The sequence below is a fragment of the Ochotona princeps genome, chromosome 5, assembly GCF_030435755.1.
Source record: "Ochotona princeps isolate mOchPri1 chromosome 5, mOchPri1.hap1, whole genome shotgun sequence".
NCBI classification, from domain to species: Eukaryota; Metazoa; Chordata; class Mammalia; order Lagomorpha; family Ochotonidae; genus Ochotona; species Ochotona princeps.
The window spans coordinates 80,386,675-80,412,300 of NC_080836.1; the positions used below are offsets into that span (position 1 = coordinate 80,386,675).

At 47.7% G+C, this 25,626-nt stretch overlaps 1 protein-coding gene across 6 annotated transcripts in view; it reads left to right on the forward strand.

The window, feature by feature from the left end:
* The window catches only part of NRP2 (neuropilin 2), a 112,007-nt gene that overhangs the window by 77,879 nt on the left and 8,502 nt on the right, over positions 1–25,626 (forward strand). The window contains exons 13-17 of one of the 6 annotated variants that reach the window (XR_009245492.1): positions 2,026–2,288; positions 3,847–3,943; positions 5,017–5,052; positions 14,548–15,329; positions 15,366–15,422. Coding sequence is in view for 4 of the 6 variants with exons in the window: in XM_004576908.3 (XP_004576965.2) it covers positions 2,026–2,288; positions 3,847–3,943; positions 5,017–5,052; positions 14,548–14,828 (677 nt within the window). In the remaining 2 variants the exon portion in view is untranslated. Of the gene's footprint in view, positions 1–2,025; positions 2,289–3,846; positions 3,944–5,016; positions 5,053–14,547; positions 15,423–25,626 lie in introns of those variants that run through there. The other 5 variants (XR_009245493.1, XM_004576908.3, XM_004576909.3 and 2 more) reach the window with 5 other exon arrangements.

Sequence of the window (25,626 nt, forward strand, 5' to 3'; positions counted from 1 at the left end):
CTTTGTGTTATATCTCTTATGCCTGAGACCAGGACCTTACAACATAACCTTCTGCTCATAAGAAAGAGCTACACGAAACAGGCAAGCCTTAAGCCCGTTTCAAAACAAGGGAAAGTCTGTGGTACCCTCATTGAAAGCTAGAGTTGTTGAGAGGACAATTAACATTGCATGTGCTGGAATGGTTAACGTTCATAGTTAGGAAAAAGATGCAGCAGAGATGGGGCGGGGGTGGGTGGGTGGGAAGGCAGCAGCCACGGGCAAGAGGAGAGGCAACCCCTGGGCACAGTGGGGAAGGCAGTTTGCCTCAGAGTGTGATGGATGGCCAGGACGTGGGGCACAAACTCGTGCAGTGCAGCTGAGATGAAGAGCTCTCTGCACCAAGGTGGGAAACCAAAGCTGAGTCTGGGCTCTGCTGTTCGCCTAGCCTCCCTCCCTGGCCAAGCCACGCTGACGTTTCAGGGCCTCAGTTTCCTCACCACGTACAAAAGGGGATAAACTAGAGCTCGAAACTTGATTGCATGGATGCAGTACAATAATGCATGGGAAGGTGCTTTGTAAGCTGTAAGGCATTATGCAAATGTGTTATAATATCATTAATAACTGGCATACCAGGAGCTGATAGGGGAAGCACAGGTGGAGAGGAATTTTTGAGTGTCTCAGTATGGCACTGGGGTACACTTCTGTTATTTAAAATCCTCCCCTGGAGAGAGCTACCTGTTAGTCATCTGTGCTGTTTTGACCTTGAAGGAGTCACAGATTGTGGGGTGTGTAGGCAGATATGGCTCTGGATGGTGGTAGAGGAGGCACAAACTGGAATCCCACTGATGTGTCCTCAACCGGTCACATCTGACTTCAGGGATGCCTCTGAAGCAACATTCCTGAAGGTCTAACAGGACAGGAAGGAGCCTAGGGCAGCCTCAGGTAGCTGACGAGGCAGCTGGGGAGTGAGGGAGGAAGGAGCTGTGTCTGGGCCAGCTGAATCTGTCCTGGGCTCAGCTCTCACCTGGAGCGGTGACGTCACCAGGAGTGGCACTGGCCGACCCCTGGTCCAGGGCGTGCTGCGTTGACTCAGATCTCTGCATCCTCACCTGTCCTTCTCTGGCTAGCCCAGGATGTGCACAGTCCCTGTGGAGCAGGAAAGCTCTGTGCACCTGTCTCTGGTTAATTTGGCCTCACATTAGGATGGGCCAAGGGCATATGACCATGCTGGGTGCATGGTTCAAAAAACGGTCCTGGCGTCATGTACAAGTATCCAGCATGAGAAGCTTCTGTGTTTTAGTCCAGTCAGAGGTGCTAGCCAGATTTCCTTCTCAAATGCTGCCCTGTTCTCTGTGCAAGTGGTCAGAACGGTCCCTGCACCTGTGGCTACAGACCCGGGTCTACCAACACCAGGATACCTGGGTCTCCCATGAGTATCTGAGGAATTTGACACTACTTGGCCAACAGTCCAGTTCTCTAGAAGATTGGGCTGGTGAGCCCTTGGTTTTCCAGAATGTATCTTTTCTGTTAAACATACAGACTTTGTTAATGACAAAGGTGGTACCCGTAACGGGGAAGGATGTGAGACTGATTGAGAAGGGTGAAGTTGAGGCCTCCCCAGGGTACAAAGGGCAGGAGTGGAGTGCCAGGTACCCTGGGTCATCCCCTGTAACCGCCGTGCTGGTTCTGGTTGCACTGAACTGGGCTTCTGAATCACTGTCATTTGAGCCCTGCCATCATCTGGTAGCTCAGGTGGCAACAGAAGGTTTTAATGCCTGCCACTTGGACTTGGACGGTGACCAGCCCAATCTCTAGCACACACATGCTCTCTCCCTCTCTGTCTTCAACCCCTCTTTGTCACTCTTTCAAATAAAGCAATCCTTTAAAAATAAAGAAAAGGAAGGGACCCCGAGCCTGGAGAATGATATGTGAATGAGTGAAAGACACCTGAATTCCAGCCCCAGCTGTCCCTGAGAGGCACCGCAGCTGCGAACAGGTGTCTTTGCTAAACATTTAACCAAGAACCTTCTGGGTTTGTTTCCACAGACGACAGGAACTTCTTGAGGCTGCAGAGTGACGGCCGGCGAGAGGGCCAGTACGCCAGGATCATCAGCCCACCTGTTCACCTGCCCCGGAGTGCGGTGTGCATGGAGTTCCAATACCAAGCCACCGGCGGCCGCGGGGTGGCGCTGCAGGTCGTGCGCGAAGCCAGCCAGGAGAGCAAGCTCCTGTGGGTCATCCGCGAGGACCAGGGCAGCGAGTGGAAGCAGGGCCGCATCATCCTGCCCAGCTACGACATGGAGTATCAGGTGGGGAGGCAAAGGCCAGGGAGGCGCAGATCCAAGGGAGCCCTGGTGATCTGCGTTTCAATATTTCAAAGGGCTGTGCCCATTCATCATTAGGGGACGCGCGGTTAAGCACCGCTGTTTTCATTGTGTTTCTCCTGTTGCCATGGCAACTAAATGACACTCTTATTTGTTATTCAGAATGTGCCTATCTCTACACCCAGACTTGGTTCTTTGTTCCTCCCATTGCCTTTTATATTGCTGAAATCTTCTCTAACAAATGTTTCTTCACTCCATTTTATTTTAGATTGCTATCAGGTGGGCTGACAAAGGCACACCAAAGCCCGGGGAAATAAACACAAACAAACCCTCTGCACACTGGGACAGGCCTGCTGGGCCTCCGGGAACTGAGAAGGGAATGGGGAGGACCTGCCAGAAACACCCCAGGGGGTGGGTCCCAGGAAGCAGAGTGAAGGGTGTTGGCATTCCATGGCCAGCAGAACTGCTGGAGTCCTAAATGACTGAGCAGCCGCAAGGCTAGAGGTCTATTATTTCTGCTCCCGTGATCAGTAAGAGACTCGGGCACAGATGACACACACAGCTGTGGCTGCAACTTGGGTAGCAAGTTCTCCACTGGAAGAGGTGGCTGTGTACCAGCTAAGCATTCACCTGCTCCTCCCCAAACAGGAGCAGCAACAGATGGGTGATGCTACAGCCAACTGCTCACCCAGCCTGCCAGAGGACGTGTGCGAGCTGCGGAGCAAACCTGGGGAGAGTGAGAATGAGGAATGAGTTAAGACCCCTGACAAAGGAGGGGGGCTTCTGTGAGCAGCCTGCAGTCCCTCCCTTTTGGAGTTGTAAGGCATCCTGAGACCTTCTGACTCCTGCTCAGGTTTCCACGTTGTAGTGGAATGATCTGTCTATGTTTTTATCTCACCCAGTAGAGAGCGAGCTTTCCTGGGCAAAAATCCTAGCAGATTTCCTTACTATCCTTATGCCTAGCACATAGTAGGTGCTTAGAAAACTGTTAGTGATGGAGCTAATTCTTTCCCTCCTGGTTGTACTGAAGGAGCCTGGAAGCAGTGTGAAATAACTAAGCCATGTCATCGTCAAGGCAAGCCAAACGGTGGGCTCCGGCGCCCACAGTTCCCCCCACCTGCTCCTGTCCTCTGACTTTCCAAGTACCTGGATTGGGCATTTGAAAGATTTATGAGAAAGGAACCTCAAAACCAGCTAGGGAAATTTCAACTCCCTCTTTAAGCATGTCTTGATTGTGATCCTTTTAATCAATACATTGTAGTTACTGGATGGCAGTATCCATCACCCGCTTATATTTTCTTACCCCCTCAAATATGCATTTGATTTCAACCTACTCTTGTTAAATTAAGACTTCAAGTGCTGTAGCCATGTGGCCAACAGATGTTTGCCAGGTGCAGTAATACACACACACACACACACACACACACACACACACACACACACAGGCTGTGCCGCAGTTAACAAAAAACCGGACAGCTTGCTTCGCACCCTTTGTAACGGGAAGCTCCATTAACCACAAGTCCTGTTCTCTTTTGGCTTCTAGATTGTCTTTGAGGGGGTGATAGGGAAAGGACGTTCTGGAGAGATCGCCATTGATGACATTCGGATCAGCACTGACGTCCCGCTGGAGAACTGCATGGGTATGAGCATCTTGGACTCTTGCTGGCTCTTTCAAGGATGACACCAAGGGTGGGGCCGTTCAAGGAGAGGCAGAATGCCATCTTGTTGCCCACTGGGTAGCAGGGAGGGCTAGGAGTAGTGCCATGTCAGCAGTGGGAAGCCAATCGCACATAGAAGGCTCTGAGTATGTGGGGAGTCAGTGTGCCGTGACCCCGTCACCAGGCTGTGGCATTTAATGTGGCACACAACAGCAGGCACCAAGCAGAATTACCTGTTGAGAAGGCCTGCTGGAGGAGAGGGAGTCCCCCACCGATGAGCTGCAGGAGCGCCTGTGCTAGATGAGAGCAACTCACAATTACCAGTGGTTGATTTCCATGATGGTTTTAGAAGTAAACCCATAGATTTTTTTCTTGACACCAAGTCCTCTAAATCTATCATCCCAGAGTGGTAAGATGAAATGTTGTATGCAAGAGAGCCATCACAGAACACACTGTAACTACCACCAGTGTCCAGCAGCCCCAGGAGGTCAGCCTTCCTCCTGAAATGCACCCATTTTATCTGGAGGGGTCATCCCAAGAGCATCCAGTCCATTACCCTTCAAAGCCACGTACACTCCCAGAGAAATAGGGAAATGCCAAGATGTAGTGGGGTCTCACTTTCAGTGGGCAGAGCGGCTGTAGTAAGTCACCAAGTGCTTTTTTAAGCACATGATGGTGTGTATGTGAGAGCGAGGGAGCGTGTGGGCCTGATGATGTCAGAAGCAACAGGGACCACCCCAGTCCCCTCGGGCAACTCTCAGGCCCCAGGCATCTAACAGTAATCCTGGCTCTGAGAAAGTAATCAGTGGTAAGTGACTGATTACAATGCTTTGGGGACCCATTACTCTATGAAAGACTTTTTGTTCCAAAGCAACTTTGAGAATCTCTTTCCACTCCCCCAACCCCCTGGTGATTAAGTGTTAGGCACAGCTCAGGGTACATAGAGAAAATGGGACACTTGCTATTACAAACACCCTGCTGGAAGTCATCTTCGCGATCATACTCATACAATATTTCTTTTTATCTAACTCAATTTTTTGTGTGTTTTTTTTCAGAACCCATCTCTGCTTTTGCAGGTGAGAATTTTAAAGGTAAAACAATTTTGTTTGTTTGTTTGTTCTGCATGCCTTTTCCTTTCCCCATGTGAGGTGAATTTGGTGGGGGAAATAAACCCCCCCAATTTGACAAATCTCTCCAGCAAAATTAAATACCGCATCTTCCCACCACTAGATGGCACCACCAACAGCTGCAGATGCAAGGAAATGGGAATGGAGAGCTTCACTGTCTCCTGTTTAATTAAAGCTTAGAAACCCATAATAGAGACAAATACGTTACAGATAAACCTTTCAACCTTGCATTGTCCAGTGGGGAGCAATGAGGCTGAAAATGCAGGAGTGGTAAGAAATGAGAAGCTGTGGGAAGACTGAACCCAAAGAAGAAATCAGTAGTAAATTAAAAGTGAAATGAGGTGGCAATGATTACTTTTAGCCTGAAGATGGTTTCTTTCCAGCTCTAGGGTACCAAGACAGCCGTCTCAATGAGCCCAAGTGCGATGCAGTGACAGGCAGGTGTGGGAGGGAAGACGGGAAAGAACCAAGGGGCCATCATTGCAGGGAACAGAGGCGTCAAATGCAAGAGTTGATGTTCAATAAAGAAAGCAAGGGTATGCCTCCAGTGACTAGAGTTAGAGCCATTTAGATACAGGGATGGTGGACAGAACAGGCCCTCTGCTGCCTAAGGAAGGAGATGAGAGCAAACAAAGGTGGGAGGAATTTGGGGTGCTTGTCTCGCCCACTAAATAGGGTAGCAGCCTCCAATCTTCGGTGATGGGAATGTTTGTGGTGGTATAAGGTACTGTATTTTCTATCGTGCCTTCTTTGCAGTCCCACTAGTTGGCACAGCCAAAGTTCCTACCCAGGTTGCCAATGCTAAATGCTTAGGAGCGCCCCCCTCGATGTTCCGCTGCAGTTGGCTGAGTGTAACCGCCTTCTCGGGACACTCGGCCTCACAAGCCCCATGACAGGCTTGTCAGGCCCAAAATCGCTGCAGTCGTGAAGGTGGCTGTGCCCGGTTTGTGCTGGTGGGGCTCACCCCGTAGGTGACAGCATTTCAGAGATAAGGGCAGCCATTTTTATAACCAACGTCTAGACGCGTTATCTTTGCTCCCATTAATCTGTCCAGTTGCTGGCTAGAAAGAGATGAATTTCTGGTTTGCCACCTACATGTACTCCCTGCCTCCAAATCATCTCACCTAATTTGCCACTTATCACCCATAGCTGTAAGGCTGTCGGTGAGGAAGAAAGCAGCAGCACCCTGGGGGAGAGTGACAGGCTACAGAGTGCATGTCCTTTCTGTCTTACCCTCCTTGCCTCCCTGAAGCCCATGCCCACTCCCCATTGGCACATTTTAAAGCATCAAGAGTGTTCATATCCACATACGGGTGTTCTCTGGGTATGAGATTCACGTTAATACAAATCCAGAGTATTGCAAGGAAAGCTGAGATCCAAACTGAACGACTTGGATTGCAGTTGAATACAAGTTCTAACCTTCGGGACCCAAGGTAACGTGGATGGTGACGCAGTAAAGCCTGCCTTATGTTGTTTCACCTGACTTTTTTGGGTTGTTGAGACTCCAAGCTCCCACAAAGGCCAGTTAAAGACGTGCCAGCCATTGCTACAGATGCTGTGCTGTGCACACTGTGTCGGGCCGTGACTGACAAGTACACTGGCTAAGTGCTTTGCTTCTGTAGGAGAATAAACAAACCAGGGCACATGGACTCCCCTTGAAGCTGTGCATACCAGGAGGCCGCACTGGCCAGTCATGTTCTTGGGTACAAAATACATAAATAAAATCTCATCAGAGCAGCCGTGCTCAGTTAGCCAAAATAAACACAGGGCTTAGTGTGGGAGGCATGCAGTTCCAGTGCATTCCTGATGGGCTGCTCTGGGGGCGAGGTAGAGGCAGTGGGCAGGTTGCAAGGATCTGCTAGTGGCTGTTGTTGTGAAAGAGTATGAACATGATGGAAAGGAGGAAACCGAGTCTTGTGGAGCAGAGGTTTGCTCAGGGACTGCAGAAAGAACCAGGAGCAGGAATGAAACGGAGAGCGGGCAGTCTGATCACATTGGACCTTTCACAAGGAGTGTGTAGACGGACAGACCAGGGCCAGGCTTCCAGGGCTTGTTGTCTTGGGGCTAAGGCTTCTCCAACCTCAACATGCAGCTTTTGTGTCTCAACTCAAGCCAACTTTTCCATGTGGAAGATGAAAGGCTATCCATGTGTGCCATCTAACCTATTGCCTGGCATTCTATTCCCCTCGTGGTCAGCACAGCAGATGTCCCCTCCGAGTCAGACATAAAATTAGCTTTTCATGCAAAGAAAGAACTATCATCAGGTTTGAACAAACAGAATTTGGGGAGATGATGTTGGAAAACCACAGGCGATGGGCATTCACATGGAATTTTAAAAATTTACTTAAAAATGTACTTGTTTGAGAGAAACAAGCAAATATACAGAGAAAGAGTTTTTATCCATTAAGCCACTCCCCAGATGGCCGCCGTGAGTGGTGCTGGAGTTGGGAGCTCAATCCAGGTGTCCCAGATAGATGGCAGGGACTCAGGTATTTGAGCTGTCACCCACTGCCCACCCCCCGCCCCAGGGGCATGTTAGCAGGAAGCTGAACTTGAGAATGGGGCTGGGACTTGAACCCAAACACTCAGATGAAGGATGTGAACATCTCAAACAGTGGCTTAATTGCTAGGCTGAATGCTTGCCTCAGAATGTTGTTTTTTGATTGAGGTTGATTTTCCTTTCGATTAAAAATTACCCATGTGACAGAGTAATCCCATTCTTTAGGAAAAGTCAGTGTGTACCGGGTCAGTCTGTAGGGAAATGCAACACAAGTGGCCTATGGACCTGGTTGATTGGGTATTCTTGATCTTTTGTATTTTCAAGTGTTTCTCATTTTCTGCCTCTTACTGATTTCTTGCCAGGCAACATTTCTTGCATTCGAATCACCTATGTCTTCTGCTTTGTGTGCACACCTAGGCTGTGCACCAGGGAGTGAGTCAGTGAGAAAGAGAAAGGTGGAGGAAAAGGGAAGAAGCAAGAGTGAATAAACTATGCTGTGTGATTTTTAAAAAGACATTCTGTTGCTGTTGCGAGTCACACTTTAAGCACTGGAGCCTGGATAGACATTTTTCCTTTTTCTAAAGTAATGGCTACAAACATGGTTCTATTGTGTATTTTTTCTAGAATCTGAGCTTTAACAAATAATAATAAAAAAACCTGTGTGTACATGGAAAGAAAAAGAAATAAGGTAATGGATTATTTCCTGCTACCGATACTTTCATTTATTCTTCAATAAAAGAAGCCAGTAAAAAAAAAAAAAAAATAGATAAAGCCTGTATCAGAGTTGTGTAGTTGTTTACCAGCTAGTCGTTTCCAGGAGCCTGTAGTGGTTTCTGTTGGGGTTGGAACTTGTGGGCTGTGGCCACAGTGGGAACAGAGACTCTTCTTGGTCTGCATCCCACTTGTTAGAGACCCATAGAAACCTCAAGCAGGGTGCAACGGATTCTGCTCACAGATGCTAAGCGAACATCAGCGTACCCTGTGTGACCACAAGTTTCATGTCTCAGACCAAGTCTGGGGTTCATGGCTTCCTCTATTGTGCCTTCCTGGGAGACTTTCTGCTGTCACCAGCAATTTCCATCTGGATAGATCCAAGAGGAAGTGAACAGCTAATGCCATAGGAGGGAGCAGTCCTCAGAGACCCACACGGGGTGATTGACATTTGCCTCCAGGCCCAGAGTTGGGAGTTCTGCTAGCTTGATGCCTCTGGTCAGTCTGTCCTGGACCCCAGCCCCACTCTCCTGCCCCGTGGCCTGCCTCCCACAGCTCTGCCCATCCCTCACCACAGCACAGGACCTGGCCTCGGCCTCAGTCTCCCCTCGTTCTCCGATTCCTTTGCTGTCCCAGGGTGCTGTGTGCTGGAAGCCCGCCTGAGCCGCACTGAGAGGGTTAAATGGTGTTTTCACGCATAATCCTCTGATGAAAGGCGGAGAAGTGCTCCTAGCCCGCCAGGCTGTCAGAAAGGGAGCCTCCTCCCAGTCCACAGCTGCCAGATTAAGGCTAGGTGTTGCTGAGCAGGGAAAGCTGGAGCTCAGATGTGTGAACCAGGACAGATTGGCTGCCATCCTTCCATGGGGATCACCGGAGCCTGTCAGCGCGCCGGTGCGTACTGACTCAGCCGCCAGAGGCCGGCCACCTCCCCTCCCTGCCAGGTTACCATTCAGCCAGCCAGCAGGCGAGCTTTGCCACCAACCACTTCTCCCTCTGATAGAACAAAGGACCAGTGGGTAGCATAAGTGCCACCCGAGGGATGGGATGTGTCCTAGATGCCATGCAGCCAGAGGTCTGGGTTGAGAGGCATTTTGGGTGGTCTGGGGTGGGGGTGGGGGTGGGGGCCATGGCTGCCTCTGGCTGCAAGCCTTGCCATGGCCCTTCCCCCCAACACTGCTCATAACGCAAAGGGAAGACACATTTCTCAGGGTTGCTTCAAACTTTTCCATCTTTCCTTCTAAACAAATCAAAGGGCATGGCCACATTCTTCTCCTATCTTCTGTAAACTTTTCCAGGGGCGCCAACCATTTTTTTTTTTTTTTTTGGTTGGTTGTTTAATCTCACAAATTACATAGATCTTTTAGGCGAAAGGCCCAGTCACCAACACTTCATTTTCAACCTATTGGGAAAGGAATCTGAGACAAGCAAGGTCTGAGTCCGTGCCTTTGAGCTTGAACCCCTTTTTCTTCTCTCTCTGATGTGCAGCTGTCTTCTAAACATTTCCTTTGGGAACCTGGTGACCCCACCGTAAACACGGCTGCACGAGCTGCTTTTCTTTGTTAGTGACACAGTGAGAAACTGACTCAACAGAACCACGCCATTCCTTGGCCAGGCCCAGGCAGAGCGGGAGGCAGGAAGGGAGAGGCTGGCTTCCTGTCTGGCCCCTACTTGGTGAGAGCAGATATCGGTGAACTTGCTCTGCTGGAAGACTGACAGGGAAGGCTTTAGGTTCACCAGGACATGCGTGGGGCTCTGTCTGCCACTGCAGCACCAGAGCAACTCGTGGCTGTATGAACCCAAGAGGGTGGCTGCGTCCCAATAAAACTTTATTGGAAAAAAACAGTGGGAGGGAGGTGGTGTTGTGAAGTAACAGGTAAAGCTACCGCTTGTAATGTCAGCATCCCATATGGGTACGGGTTCAAGTCCTGGCTGCTGTACTCCCAATGCAGCTTCTGTTCATGTGTCTGGGAAACTGATGGAAGATAGTCTGAGTGCTCAATCCCTTGTCTCCCATATGAGAGAACAGGAAGAATCTTCTGGCTCCAGGATGGCCTGGCCCAGTCCCAGCTGTTGTGGACACCTGGGAAGTGAACCAACAGATGGAAGACTCTCTTTGTGTAGCTCCTAACTTTCAAATCAGTAAAGAACTCTTAAAAAGTGGGTGAAAATTAAAACAGAAAACAAGCAGTAGGCTGACTTTGGCCCATCTGCTATGGTTTGCTGAGCTCTGGTTAGAATGCAGTTGAACTCAGAACACCCAGTTTCCAGCTGAGCTCTGCTGTTTACTGCCGGTGTGCAGTCCTCCAACGGCTCAGGCCATTTCTTGGGTTTCTCTGCAGAAGGTTCTGCTTGCCTTCTCAACTTTTCACCCAAGTGAAACCAGGGGCTCATTAATCCTTTCAAGTCCTCAGTCTCCTATCTGAGGGGCATGAGAGGTAAGCAAGCTATTTCATGCAGAGACTGTAAACCAGTTCTAACAGATAAGAGAAGTCCACTCACTACAGCTTGTGTTACAACCACATGGCCCCATTGCCAATTTATTTAGTAACCCTATTTGTAAATGAAAATGGAAGAGATACACCTAGCATGTCTTTTTCTTGATTTCCTCTCATTTGTGGCTCCTCCAAATGTATTATTCCTCCAAATTCAAATTCCTCTTAATCTCTGTGCTTTTGCTCAGAACTTTTACAGAACTTTTTCAACCTTGCACATAACACTGGAATTATTGGCTATTTAAATATCTGTTTCTCATTATCACACACAATGAGAAAGCTTTGCAGAGAATTGGGGGTAGAAATTAATGAAACCCGGTTCAGGAATTGAAAGCATTTTCCAGTTGGAAATAAAAACACAAAGGCTGTGTGAGAGGCGTTCGGGGCAGGAGCAGTCGAAGGGAAAGACCGGGTCAGCATGGCCTGCTGTGGGCAAGGTGGCAGCCACACCTACACTCTTTCTCCCAGGTTAGGGGAGTGTAGCCAAGGCTCTCTTGATCAAACGAAGCAATGGCCTAACTACCCCATAAGCCCAAGGGGCTACTTACAAACTTGGACACCCCAAACTGAGCACTTATACTTGCAATATCACAGAGACATTATAGAAACCAGCGGGCTCTAGCACTTTCTGAAAACAACTTCTTCTTCTTTTTCTTTTTTTTTAATACAAGTTCCAGTGTGTAATGAAACATTCACCAGTGAGTCTCAGTATTGAGGCAAAATATATTCCTCCATCCATCCATCCAGGAGTCATTTATCTATCCATCTGATACTCATTGGTTAGATACTCTTGCCTGGAAAGGTGCGTGCTTTGAGTGGGGATGTAACCCCCTAACAATGCACCATCTCGCTCTTCTCCACCTGACGAGCCATAGCCACATTAGCACACGGCCCTCCAAAGCTGCGTAATTGGCCAGCCTTTGGGATCTGAGTCTTCTTAGCCAGAGATTGTCCTGGGAAATTTCTGTCACCAACTGCACATCACAGAGAAATTGCTTGTGGAGGATTAGGAAAGGGATTTCTAACTCCTGCAATAATAAAAGCACAAAGTCACAGGGTTTGTCATTTTTCCAAACAAATGTCCAAGAAAAATACTCCAAGAGCCAGCATCACATTCCCCTAGCGGCTTTTGTCAGCAAAGTTTCCTGCATGTTGATAATGTGAGGGCAGGAGGGTCTTGTGCCGAAGGTGGAGTTAGTCTTCCGAGGCTGAGCTGAATTCAGACCCGATGAGTCTGTTTCTTAGTTTTGACTACGTAACCCACATATCATGCTTTTCCTCCTGAGATGCTCCCCCGCTGCACCCCTACCTTGCCTCTCTCTCTTAGGAAACCCTTCAAGGGTGGCACTGCACTCGAGCCTGCCCTTGCCTCGGCACATTGAGCCCTGGGTGGTGTGTTCAGTGTTGGAAATCAGCATTGTGGCTAAAGAAAACCTAACCTTTGAACTGAGACTCCGGTGTTGGAGGGACTGTGGGTAGCTGTGGCTGTGTTCTGCTTGACAGAAATGTGTGCTCCTGTCCTTGTGGTCAGCTGCTTTGGACGGCAAGTTAATCCCTGTGGTTCTACCACATGTCTTTTCTCTGAAGGGGGATCCACAGTCTCAGGGAGGATGACAGCGTCCATGGAACCAACTCAAAATCAGAAGCAAACCCATGGGCGCCCCTTGGGGAAAGGAGGAATGGATCCAGGGAACTTGGAGTCTTTTGCACAGTCTGTTGCTTCTCCTAATTCTTGAGAGCTCACATGAAAATCCAGTGGCAGGATGGTCACCAGGCAGCAGATACTCTTGGTGGTCTGAATAATCACACCAGTTCACTGTGACTTGTGAGCTGGCTGTGTTGAGTTGTTCTCGGAAACTTGCCCTCTGTTTCCAAGCATGATTTCCCCTGTGGCCACAAATACAGGGAAAGAGAGGCGGGGATCCTTTCTCAGCTATATGAACGAAATCATTGAGAGAAAGAGTTGGGGGGACAAAGAAAATGAGAATAGGCAGTAATGTCAAAGAGGCGGGGTTGTAGAAATGACATCGGGGGACCCTGGAGGCTGTGCATGTGGCTGTCGGGGTTTGCAAAGCACCCCATCCTCATCCAAGCTCCTCCCCCATGTTGGGACTGTTGATGGCCCTGGAGCCCTTAATAGACATGAACCTTAACAGAAGTGGGTCTACAGGACTAGAGGAAGCAGTGATGAAGAATTAGCAGATCATGCAGGTTTTGAAAGATTTTTTTTTCTTGATAAATAAAAAAGCTGTCATCATTCCATCACTTCTGAAAAGACATTAGAAAGTCTGACCCATCTTTTAGCTGTTCTCCAAATCAGAGAGAGGTGTTCCGGTGTATAGGCCGTAGGACTAGGGAAGGCTGACTCGGGCACCAGCCTCTAGCCTCTGGTCAGAGCTCTATTGGCCAAGCATGTAGTAAGTGCCTGCTCTGTGCACTCCTCGGCAGAAAGCGCAATTTTCTCTCCTTGAGGAGCTGAGTCTCCTGGGAGTGGCAGGCAGCAATCAACAGGCATGGTTTGCATGCTGAGCAGGGTGTGCCTGCAGTGGAGGACAATGATGTTTGAATGCAGCAGCACCTCTCACCTAGGGCTTCCTCCCTGCCTTCCCCAATGGAGAAGACCCAGCTCTCCGGCCACGCCCGCTGGATGCAGGCAGCCAGGGAGGCATTTTTCGCAGGTTACGCATACATCATTTTTCAGAAGTAAAGATCATGCCTAGGTTTTGGCAGGTTCACAAGCACTCGTCCCTCTCTGGGCCAGATTCTCATCTGATGTAAATCTTCGCAAGAATCAAGTTGTAGCGCTGTTTTGCATCAAGTGGGACTCTAGCCAGTCTTTCCCCAGAGTTACCCTGGGCTTAAATCTACTACATCATCTCCATGGCAACCAGAGGCCAGCCAGCCAGCGATGCGGTTGCCTTCTAAATCCTCCGCTGGCTTCTCCTCCCTACTCTGTCTTTTCCATGATTGAAAATCATCTCCCTCCCGTCACCCCCCACTTACTCACTCCTGCATACCTTCTAATATCATCTCGTGCCCACTTTTTTTTTGCTGCAACTTCCCTTCAAATCTCCTTTCAAGATTTCCCCCATCCAATTAAAAGCATGAAAATGCGTTAGTCATTGCTTGACATTGCTAATTGACCTGTTTAGACAAGACCAGGCTGATTTCAATGGGCACGGAAGCCTTGGCAAAGCCAAGTGGAATTTACCTTCAAGTCTAGCCAGCCTAATTAATACATTGTTGGAGAATGCTGGGCAGCCACACCAAATATGGCATTTCCACCCATTTGGAGAACCTGCCTTGCTGAACCCTGGAAGTCATTTCTGCATCACTTACTCCTATGCATCTGTGAGTGAGCCTGTGCACGTGTGTGCCTTACAGGGCTTCCATATCCTATAGTCCTTGGGGCTAAACAGGGGGGACAATGGGGAGAGCTCTGTCATCATGCAGGTCTTGGTTGACATTCAGACTTGTCACCTGAATTAGCCACTGTTCATTGAACCTCTCTGAGCCCCTGTTTCCTCATTGGTGCAGTGGGAGTTGATAGTAGTTACCTGGTCAGGGGAAGGGTAGGAAATAAATCAGCCATTTACCAGTGCCTGGCACATCCTGAGGACTTAGGGCCCCTTTCCCTTCCCTGTGAGCCCCAAAGCATGTATGTGGTTTTCTTTTTTTAAAATTTTTGTTTTAATTGATTTTTGATTAGTCTGCATGCTCTCCGCCTAGCAACGCTCTTCTGTGTCTCTCCACCAGGGGGCACCCTCCCGCCAGGGACCGAGCCCACAGTGGACACGGTGCCCGTGCAGCCCATTCCAGCCTACTGGTATTACGTAATGGCCGCCGGGGGCGCGGTGCTGGTGCTGGTCTCCGTCGCGCTGGCCCTGGTGCTCCACTACCATCGGTTCCGCTATGCGGCCAAGAAGACCGAGCACTCCATCACCTACAAATCCTCCCAGTACACCAACGGGGCCCCTCTGGCGGTGGAACCCACCCTAACCATTAAGCTAGAACAAGACCGCGGCTCGCACTGCTGAGGCCTGAAGCCAGAACCGCGCCCAAAACAAACGAGAAAGACTGAAAACACGATGCCTCGATTTTGCACTTTTTTCTCCTTGCCTAGTCTCTGTGTAAACTCTCAGACATCTCCCTCCTCACTTCCACCTCACCCCGACCCATTCTCCTTGGGTTCATTTGGTTTTCTGTGTGTCTGTCCGTCTTTGCTTTTTGCCATTGTTGATTCTGAAAAGCCAACCACCCCCACCTCTGTAATGCTGCAACTTGGAAAATGGAAAGAGTTCCGCCCCGGCCCTTCAGGGTGCAAGGCCCAGCGGTTCCATCCCGGAGGGACTGGCCCTTCTGTGTGCTCCCCTTTGCCTTACCCAGCACCTCCTCTCCCGGGCAGGCTTTCCAGGGGGGCTCCGGGAGACCCTGACTGTACATAGTATACACTTGGGTGTGAATAATAGTTCCGCGTATGGGTGTGTGTGATAGACTGGTTCCGTGTTGGGGGAGCGTGTGGGTGTGTTCACTCTTGTGTTCCTTTTCCTGGGATACATTTCACGAGTCAATAGACTGTACACGTTTGGTTTACTTGGAGAAGAGATGGAAGCTTTTTGTTGCCTTATCTAGCTCTGGCTGGGTTTCTGTTGGCTGTCATTGTCATCTCCAGGTACCTAGAAGCCACGGGGGATGCTGCGTGCCCCCGCCGTCCCTATGCTCTCCCCCAACCCACCTGACCCCAGAAGGCGGCTCCCCACTGCACCCTCAAACAGGTCCCTTGTGTTGTGTCTCCCCATGTCTTTGAAGTCACAAGCTGTCAACCCCTGGCTGTGTGGGGAGCCTCCTTGAAGCTCTGACACAGCCCTGTCTCCTGTTGCCTTATCAAAGAGACGCTCATAATGAATGTGTAGTTGTTATCACTTACGTCCAAGCTCGGAGTCAGTTACAGGGAGAGAACACATCTGGGATTGACGTGGCAAAGCAGGCATCTCGGTTGCAAGCAGGAGGAGTGGGCGAGAGAGAGGAGAAGCACAGAGTACAGCCTCTGCGGAGTGTGCTCCTCTGGGTCATGGCACCCAGCCCAGATGCAGCTGAGGAAGAGAACGGAAACCCGTCTTCCTTGGGATTCAGTCCATTGGCGATTGGAACAGCACGTACAGAATCCAGGGGAGAAGGGTACCGTTGACTTTCCTTGCTAAGTGTTCAGTGTGTGACTGAGTCTATAGCCACTAGCATGTAAGGTTGACCACTTGGCTTGTTTCAATATTATGCCAGAATATGAAGTTTTGCTAATGTGCCGATATGCTACCTTTAAAGCATTCATGGCACGGCAGGGGGACTGGCACACATAGATGCTGCTGCCTCATCTGAGAGGCAGGACCATGAAGATGAACCTGACGCTGCCTACATGTTCTTTCCACATGGTGGAAGGGGAAGGCTGTTGGCACCTGCCCAGTGATAGCACACAAGGCAGGGGTGAAATCACGAAGCCGACCACAGGGATGGTAGGTGTGTATTTTAAGATTCTCTGGTTCTCTGAATAGTAGGGCTCAGCCTTGGGGGCATTTATCTTCTTTTTACCTTCCTGCTAGGAATGTACTCGGAGAGTCTAAAATCCTTTCCAAAGATGGTTCCTGAGGCTGAAAGCCTCCAGGTACCTACTGAGGACAAACTACTAATATATTGTGTTTTTTGGTCTTGGATGCTTGGGAGAGAGACTTTTTAGCATTCTTGCAGAATAGCCAGATAGGTCCCTCAAGCACATATACACACACTCAGCTTTTGCATTGGGTTCATTTCGTCCTCCTCAAAGAACAGCACTCTCCCACTCTTATTCTATTTCAAAGAGTCACTCTGCTTCAGCCACAGCAGCTGAGCCAAGAAGAGAGATGAGAGGATAGAGCAGGCGTTACCTTGAAATTCCAAGAAGTGTCCCAGCCCAGCTGAAGACGCAGAAAGAAGCAGGCTGGGGAGGGTGCGATGCCAGGGGAAGACTGACTTGCCAGTCACCAAGGGCTATTTCTTTTGGGGGTCCACAGCCAGTCATATGTTAGGGTGCTGGGGATGAGACAGTCCCTCACAGTGATTGACAGCCGTGGAGGTGCCCCACGGAGGTCTGGTGTCAGCCAGTCACACCTGGAGAAGCCAGCCAGTGTAGCATCTGGCTGAGTCCCCACGTTCCTTTAAGGGTTCCCCTGCCTTTCAAGAGGATGACAACAACTTTGTCAACTTGCTGTATCTTTTATCTGACCACCCCATGTGGCATCGTCTTTATGTCCTACCACAGTTGAGACTATGAGACTGCCTGCTGCCTTTCTCTTTCTTTCTCATTCTCTCTCTCTCTCTCTCTCTCTCTCTCTCTCTCTCTCTCTCTCTCTCTCTCTCCCCGCCCCATCTCTCTCCACCCCAGCAACTTTCATAGTATTATCCAGGTACTATGCTAAAAGGGCAGCTTTTCAATAAAACTCCATGCCTTGTGGCTCAAAAAAAAAAAAAAAAAAAAAAAGCAAACTTGTATATTTCACAGAGGGAGAGAAGAGTCAGTCTCTTAACAGAACAGGCTGACAGGTGAATGCATCTATGCATGTGTTTAGAGTTGCTTCCCAGAAGACAAGAGGCGGCAGCAGCTATTAAGATACGAATGAATGGATGAGTGACTGGAGGGCCTAGTTGGAGCTCGCAAAGCTTACGCCTTAGTCAAGGTTTCATGGCCACACCTCTTGGAGGGAAGGCCTTATCTGTGGGGTAAAAACCCCTTCCTTAAGATTTTGCTAGCAATCTCTGTCACCTAATCACTGATGAGGGCAAAGAAAAGTTTAAAAAATAAAGTCTATAGCATTACCATTGACAAAACAGGATGGTGACTAGAAAGTCAAGTAGTCTGTTCCTTTGTCCCATATTTTTGGGATTGAAGCCAGAACCGAACAGGAAATCCAGTAACAAGTCAAAAAACATCTTTACAAAACAGCCTGTCTTTAAAAATGAAACCAGCAGGCAAACAAACACCTAAAGTACAGAACAATTACCAAAGAACAACAACAAAACAAGGAAACCTAAAGATTTGTACTTCTTCTTCTTTACCCCTCTTTCTGTTACTGTGACATCCCTTGCATTGCTCAGTTGCCTGTGTGTCAAAATTACTGTGGACGTTGGAAACTATTTGCAAATGTATTGTGTGGAATGTAATAAAATGATGATATTTTTATACAAACATCTGGGTGGTTTTTCTCCCTCGGCCTGTGAGAACAAAGTTGAAGCGTAGGCTTTGAACAAAGTGATGTTTCTCAAGTTTGCACATCACCTCCTGAGCCACAGGGCATGTCCGTGGGAGGTAGGTGGGCTCTCTCCTTGAGGCCGCATGCCAGCTCTTCCTTCTTTTTATTTTGATTATGCTTGTTAGGAGTTTTATCCAATTTGTGCAGCTGAGCCAACTTTTATGATTGGTGTGGGATTTTGTGAAAGTTGCTAAGTGCTAAATTGCTAAATGTGATTCCACAAAATTTCTCTTGATGGCAAATCCCTGGAGATTGGACTTGACTTTCAAGAGGCCCCGGGGGAGTGGGAACAGTTAAGCTATGCCATGGACTGAGCCCTACAGAGACGGTGTGGCTTGCTTGGGAGCAGTGGCAGCCATGCCTTACCCCTCACCTACAAATTGTTACCTCTGCAGGGACATTCATCTCCAATTTGGGAGCACTTTCCCAGAGGGAAAAAAAAATAGGAACTTATAGGATGTTCAGGCCTTAAAGATATTTTAGATTTAATTTTTGAGCTGATAAATGAGGGTAATAATATGATTACGGTGAGCCTGAAACCTTCAGACTCGAATATTCTATAAAATCTAGGAGAGGGACTTGGGGAAACTTAAGAAGCCAGATTTTTTTTTTTTTTGATAGTAATTATTATTTTTTTTCTGTCCTCCTCTTTGAGTATTTAGTGATTTGCTTGCACAGAATTGTTCTTCCAGGGTCATGTGAGGGGGAAAAAATACATCTAGGAAAGGATTCTTCCAGGGGTTCAAGGTTTCTAGGTAGTGGTCAAGAGCAGGTGGTGCAAGTGTTTCCCAACAGCCCTCATTCCTGGGATGGGATGGGAGCCTTCTGGGCCCCTGAGAGCCTTTCTCGGGGATCCATCCTTAGAGAGCCGAGCAAAGCCCTTGTATCTGCTTGGATCCTTCTTCCCTTAATACCCAAGTCCACTCCAGGAAGGAGAGCTTTGGACAGTTGGCACTGTCCATGTGGGTGCAGCTCCAAGGGCCCAGGCCTCTGGCTTTCAGCATCCACAGGAAGTTCTGTTTGAACAGATGGCCCTGGGTGGATGGCGTGAGCTGTGCTCTGCAGGAGAAAAGGGCGGGACGTCCATCACAATGGCATTGTTTGTTCTTCCAATGACAAGCGCAATTACCCATTTTGTCTAAATCACATTTGGCTTTCCTTAAAGCCATTTGCTCCTGTTAGTAAAGGATGAAATGAAAACATCTCAAAAGTGTTTATTTCAACTAAAGACCCAGGCTCAGTCCACATTTTCCCAAGCTGACCTGGGACCAAATTGGCCAGAGTGAATTAAATCAGCCATCACCATCTTTGCTTCATTACCATTGCTCTTTGGGGAGCCACATTTGAGGATTTTGTTTTTCCTCACCTAGTCAGGAGGCTAATTTTAGGAGTAGTCTCCCAAAAAGGGGCAAAGATTGTAAGGACTCTAGTCTTAGCTGTGGAGCACAGTGCTGTTACCCCACATGGTATTTCAGAATTAGCTCAAGCACGAATGTTACAGCAACTGTGTTTCCATGGATCATAAATACCACATGTTAAGGGCCACTAGGGCCTGCTTCCTCTCCGACCTGGTCTTTTCATGGAGAGTTAAATGCACGTGTTTACTTCCACCGCTTCCCTCCTAGCCCAGACAGCCAAAGCCCAGCCAAGCCGATGGGGCACGGTGTTTGTTTTCCTCATCCCTCTTCATGATTTTGCAGTTGTTTTGCACAAATGTTGTGGCTGTTCTGTAATCTAGGATGAAAAGAGCTTCATTTTGAAGTTTGGATCGTCTGCTTTGTGGGCTATGCTTCCGAGCCAAACTGCAGATCTGTAGGTGCGAGCTTGTTTTTCCTCTTTAATTGTGCAGAACACTGGGGCCCTCACAGCTGTAATTTCCCTTTCATCCACTTCAGTGCTGGCCCAAAGAAAACACAAAACAAATCCAACCCGAGACAAAGGAGGGGCGAGGGGAGCACCAACTGACGATCCTACAAGCAGTGGGGAAAAGAGTCGCCTTATACAAATAAAATGAGGGGCTAGGACTAGTGTAGGACTCAATGAAGCCTGACACAAGTCAGGTACAACCAGAAACTGTACCCTTAGGAGTCATGAGGTTGGGTTACATTTGCACAGACTGCCTGGAAGAGATCTGTTTGGCCCCAAACAAGACTTGGGAAATTGCCTAAGAGCAAAACCTCATTGAGTATGCTGTGGAACAACAGAGAATCTAGGCCAACTGAAGTTATCATTGCCCCAAGCCCAGTGGGCAAGAGATCCAGAGTCAGCTCCTCTCTCTCTCTCTCTCTCTCTCAGGCCAACTAATTGGGCTTGAGCTCTGCTGCTGTTGACTTCTGAGGGTCCAGTAACACTAGAGTCCGGTACCATGGGCCCTGGGGCAAGAAGTATCAAAATCCACCTGAAGGGTCAATAGCGGAAGTACTGGAGGTACTTTGGCTGGGAGACACCGTTTCCTGGAGGCTCACTGCCAGAGTATGTGTTGATACTGAAGTTCGGGTGGGGAGTGGTTAGGAGAGAAACTAGATGAACTGCTTTTTTTTTTGTTTTTACACTCACAAATAATGCATGGCTATGTTCTCTAAAAATGAAATAGACAAAAGGCAAAAACACTTTATTATTGGCCAGCCCCATTTTCCTCCTCAGAGTTTATCAGGAAAGATGTTTTGGACCTTGTTTTGCACCGTTTGTAGACATCAGATTCTTATGCTCACACAGAATTATGTGGTTTGGCCTAGCTTGGGTTGGTTCGTTTTACATCCATAGTATTTATAATTGCGTTTGTCACTTTATCGGCCTACTTACTTGGCATTTTGCAACATCTAGAAAATAGTTGAGTGCAGACCATCAGATTTATGCCATCCTTCTTAGCTGTTGCCCCTCTAGAGCTCCCTGTTGTATTGATACTCGTTAGTTTGTCAGCTGTTCCTCTACCAGTGGCCGTTCAGGTTGTCTGTAGCTTGTTTTTCTAACAATGATAAACAATACTGTCATGAACATCCTTGCAGTGCCCTTTTGGGGCACAGGTTCCTCTGGGACAGTTTCTGGCACAGATGTGTCTCTGTTTTCATGTTAGTAGAGCTCCAGCTAGCCAAGTGCACCTCTCCAAATGAAGCCGCACTTGGGAGAGTGACAGAAATTACTGGACATGCTGGATTTCGATCCTCTAGGACAGTGGCAGAAGCCACATAATCTCTGTGAGTTCTGTTCCAAAGTGCTAGCAAGAGAAGATTTGAGCGGCTCTCTCTGAAGGGAATTTTCAACTCAAGGAGTGTTTCTACACGATTTTTAAACTGCCAACTGTTGGAGAATACATCCTGCCTCCACGTGGCAGCTCCCCAGAGCTGCAGCAGCTGTGGCTCGGGAGCTAATGCCATCCGCAGGTTCAGCAGGCAGAGGCCTGTCCTCCAGGATTAATGAGTTCCACTTGGTTTCTTCAAAGAGTGACTGTGTTGTGCCTTGCTGTTATTTATTTATGTTTTCTTCTAAAAAATTCATGTAAAAAGCATCCTTTAAGGTCAGTGCACAGCACTGTGCTGCAGACTAAACGTTTCCAGAAGCCACAGGTAGAGCCACGTGCCAAGAGAAAGTCTCAAGTCTTTTGGGATGCTGGGACCCATGTGCCTGCACTGGCTCGGGGAGGAACAGGCCTTCTGGGTTGCAAGGAGACATCTGGCTTCCTTCCAAGCAGGCTCAGGGCTACTCAACTGGAGCTAAAGCACCCAGCAGCAAGGTTGTTTTCTAGTGGGATGTTTACAACAGGAGAAAGTTCCAGGCTCACATTACTCTGGCAAAAGATGGCAGGCTAGGAGAAGCCAGGAGACCAGTGGGTCTGCAACACCATTTCTAATAAGAACACTTCTCTGATTTCTTATGTGTGCGGAGATAAAAGTGTGATACAATGTGACTTTGACACGGAATGTAACGGGTAGTTATCTGTAACTATCTACAAGACAGGGAGAGGGGCAAAAAAATCATGGTAAACGGAATTAAACAATGAGTTTGTTTTGGTACAAAATAATCTGAGACGCATGAAAAGTTTTGTTTTTTTTTTAAGATTCAGTGATTTATTTGAAAGTCAGAGTTTATAGAAAGAGACACAGAGATCTTCTATCCACTGGTTCACTCCCAGTTGGTTACAACAACCAGAAGAGGTCCAGGCTAAAACCAGGAGCCAGGGACTTCTTCTGGGTCTCCTGTGGGAGTAGCAGGGGTCAAGCATTTGTGTTGTCTTTTGCTTTTCCAAGGCTGTTAGCAGGGAGTTGGATAGGAAGTAGAGTAGCTTGGACCACCACCCATATGGGATGCCTATGTCACCCTACCCACTACATTCCAAAGCCCAACCCACTTATATGGGTTTTGTGGCTTCCCTCAGACCTAAAAAAAAAAAAAAAAAAAAAAAAAGATCCAAAGCTGCTGTCTCTTGGACATGTGACTGGAGGTTACCTTGGGAAAGAAATTAGCTTGGTTTTACAGTCCCCCTGAATTAGAGACCATTCCCCCCACGGTCCCTCTCATTCTCTCTCTCTCACACACACACATATGTATGTATGTATGCACAGATGTACGCACAGTGCCTCATTTTGCCTTCTCTATATAATTGTCCAGAATTTAACTCATTTTAATATTGCTAACCAACATTCCCCCCCCCCCGCCCAAACAAAACCTTGGATCCAGAACTGAAATGATAATGTATTGGGCCTTGGGTCTCAACAGCAGTAGTCTCTTTCTCTGCCCTCAGGACTCATTAACAGGATGCCTGGCCTAGAATTTTCTGCAACTTGTTAGAGAGCAGCTAGTCCACATAATGATGGGAGTGTGAAGAGAGCTTTGAGCCAGAGGTGGCCTTGACCAAAGTCTTATTCTCTGCTTCCCTGTTGGCTTTTTGAGGCTTAATTTTAGCACTGTTTAAAAAAATAATACTTCTTTTCATTTTGTATTTTCTTCCTGCCACAAGGGCTTCGAAGAAGGGACTTAAGGATTTGTGAGCTGGTGTGGGCCTTCCCATTACTTCTCTGGGGTGGTTCCAACAGCTGACGTGGAGAGAGAAAAGGCAGTCATTAAAAATCTAGTCATGGAGCTACATGGGACATGTTGAAACGGCCCAGATTTGCCTCATTAACCTCAGCCAACTGTAGGCCAAGCGTGTGAGCCCAATGATTGATCATGGGAAACTCTGGACCCACAAGTCCTCACTGTCTAGCTCTGCAGCTCCTTCAATGACCACTCTCTGTCCATCTGCCTGTGTGGCAGGTGCAGCCTGATTTCAAACCCCAGCATCCCTTTTCTATACTGTTCCTATTCCTTGGTGGTCCCATTTTTTCTCCTAGTATCCTAACACTTTCTCTGTCCTAATCCCTCCAAACCTTCTCCCAGAAAAGTCTGGATAAGTCTCCTTCATACGCATGTTTACTTGGCTTCCTCCCTGCACTGACATTCCTACAGAAAACCAAACCTAAAGCCAGAGGAGCCACTCTGTTACAATGGCTGTGCCAGTCCTTGAATACACATAGAGGGATGTCCTTCTGACACCTGTGAAAGCGTATTTCAGAGTCCTGCACGCTTGCAGTCAGAAGAAGAACCCAGCCTTCAACAATAGTGAATCCTCTTTGTGACATGTATGTTTGTTTTTCAATGACCTGCCACAACAAAAGAGGCAGTCTTCAAGGAGACATTATTTTATGCATTGGGAGTGGATAGAGCTTTGAGTTTTCAACTCCTCTCTTAACTGAGATTGTGCCCAACTACTGCACCTGAGCAGTTTCTAGTGCACACCTCTTGAAGAGTGGGAAAACAAGAATGACAAGCACAGAAGAAGAGAAATGTCAAAGTCTGCTGGAAAAATAAAATCCTTGAAACACAAAGATACCAGATTTTCCTAAAATCTCGGTATAAAGAAAGGGCAGGGGAGGTGGAGAAGGCATTTTTTCTCTCTCTCAAATTTTTTTTTCTCACCCTCCTGCCTTGAAAAAAGATAACAAATGGAAGAGGTGTAAAGAGGCACTTTCTTGCTGACTTAACTGCTGTGGGGTAGAAAATATCCCTGATTTTTTCCAAAATTTAGAGTGAAAGAGATTCCAGAATTTTCTCCCTTTAATTTTGCAAACTTTTTTCCAGCCCATATAATGCGATGCCTATCATTACAGCCAAACATTTCTCTGACTGCAATTTTTCTTATTTTCTTTGCATTGTTGGGGCTCAGTGGAGACATTCTGGCTTCAGCTCTCATCCTCCTCCACACTTTAATGTATTACTAGGTCATTTCATGGCCTCCTTGTTTGCACTCAGTATTTTCAGACCTTTTTAGCATTTTCTCCTACCTGTCCAACTTAAAATAATAGGGGAAAAGGGTTGAATTTGGGATCAAACTCATAATAATTTCACACCATGCCCATTTGCCTTTCTCACTTGAAAACTTTTGACAACCTCTCCAAAAATCATTTTTGCCCTGCCTGAAAGAGATTTGCCTATAACTGAAGATATTAAAAACCCTTGATTCAGGATCGTCTGGTAATGATTTTAAACTCAACCAGGCCCAGGGAAGAATGGCTCTCAAATAATCTAACAAAGATTTGCAAGGTTTCAATCGACATGTGAACTTTTGGCTCCTTGTTGCAACTGGGGATGAACAAACTGAGTTAGGGAAATTAAGTGTAGTGGGGAAGGGAGATCTTCAGTCAATACTAAATGTGAGACTGAATTAAGCCTTTTGAAGTGCCAAGAAATATCTCCTTAGTCCTTCATTATTTCTCATTTATTGAGACCTCGGTGTTGTATTTTCTGCTGGGATGAAAATAGAACGGCTGAGTGGATTCTCTGAAGCCTACTCGCATCTGAACAGCCCAGTGATTTAGCTAGCTCAAGGGGTTCAGGAACTTGGAATCAAATTTAATAAAGGCTCTGAGCATCCAAGAGCTTGTCCCAAATAAATTACAGGCCCCAAACAAGGTGTTGAAAATCTATAGTTTACTCTTGGTTCCACTGCTGATTTGGTCAATAACTTACTGCATTTTTTCCTACCCTCCTTCCTTAACTTCTTCATCTTTCAAATAGAAGTGATGACACCAGTACCTATGAAAACGAATTAATTCAATGGCTTTCTGTATGTAAGGAACCCTTTGATTGTTGCTTTCAAGTCCATTTGCAGTTGGGTGGATTAAGCAGATGCGCTAAAACTGACTCTCCATGAGGGTTTATCAACCCAGCCCTCGTGAGGAGGGAGACCCAAGACCAGGGGCCCATTTCCCCTACCTGTCAGCTCCTACACTGCCAGTTGGAAGAACTGGATCCAAACCCAAATGCGCAAGAATTAGAAACTCCATTGCTGACCTCTACCTATTCTTTTGATCGTCTTCTCTTTTTATGTACACTTTAAGCTGGATAACATTTCCAGGAGAGAGCAGATATGGGGTGAGAATTGAAAGGTGGACAGTGTGGGGTGATAGAGCATGTTTGTTTGGAAATCATCTTATCAACACAAGCAGCAGCCCTCCCAAGCGATCCCTCATTAGAAGGGCTGCTGGACCTTTCTCATTTTCTTCCCCTAAACACACTGGAAATC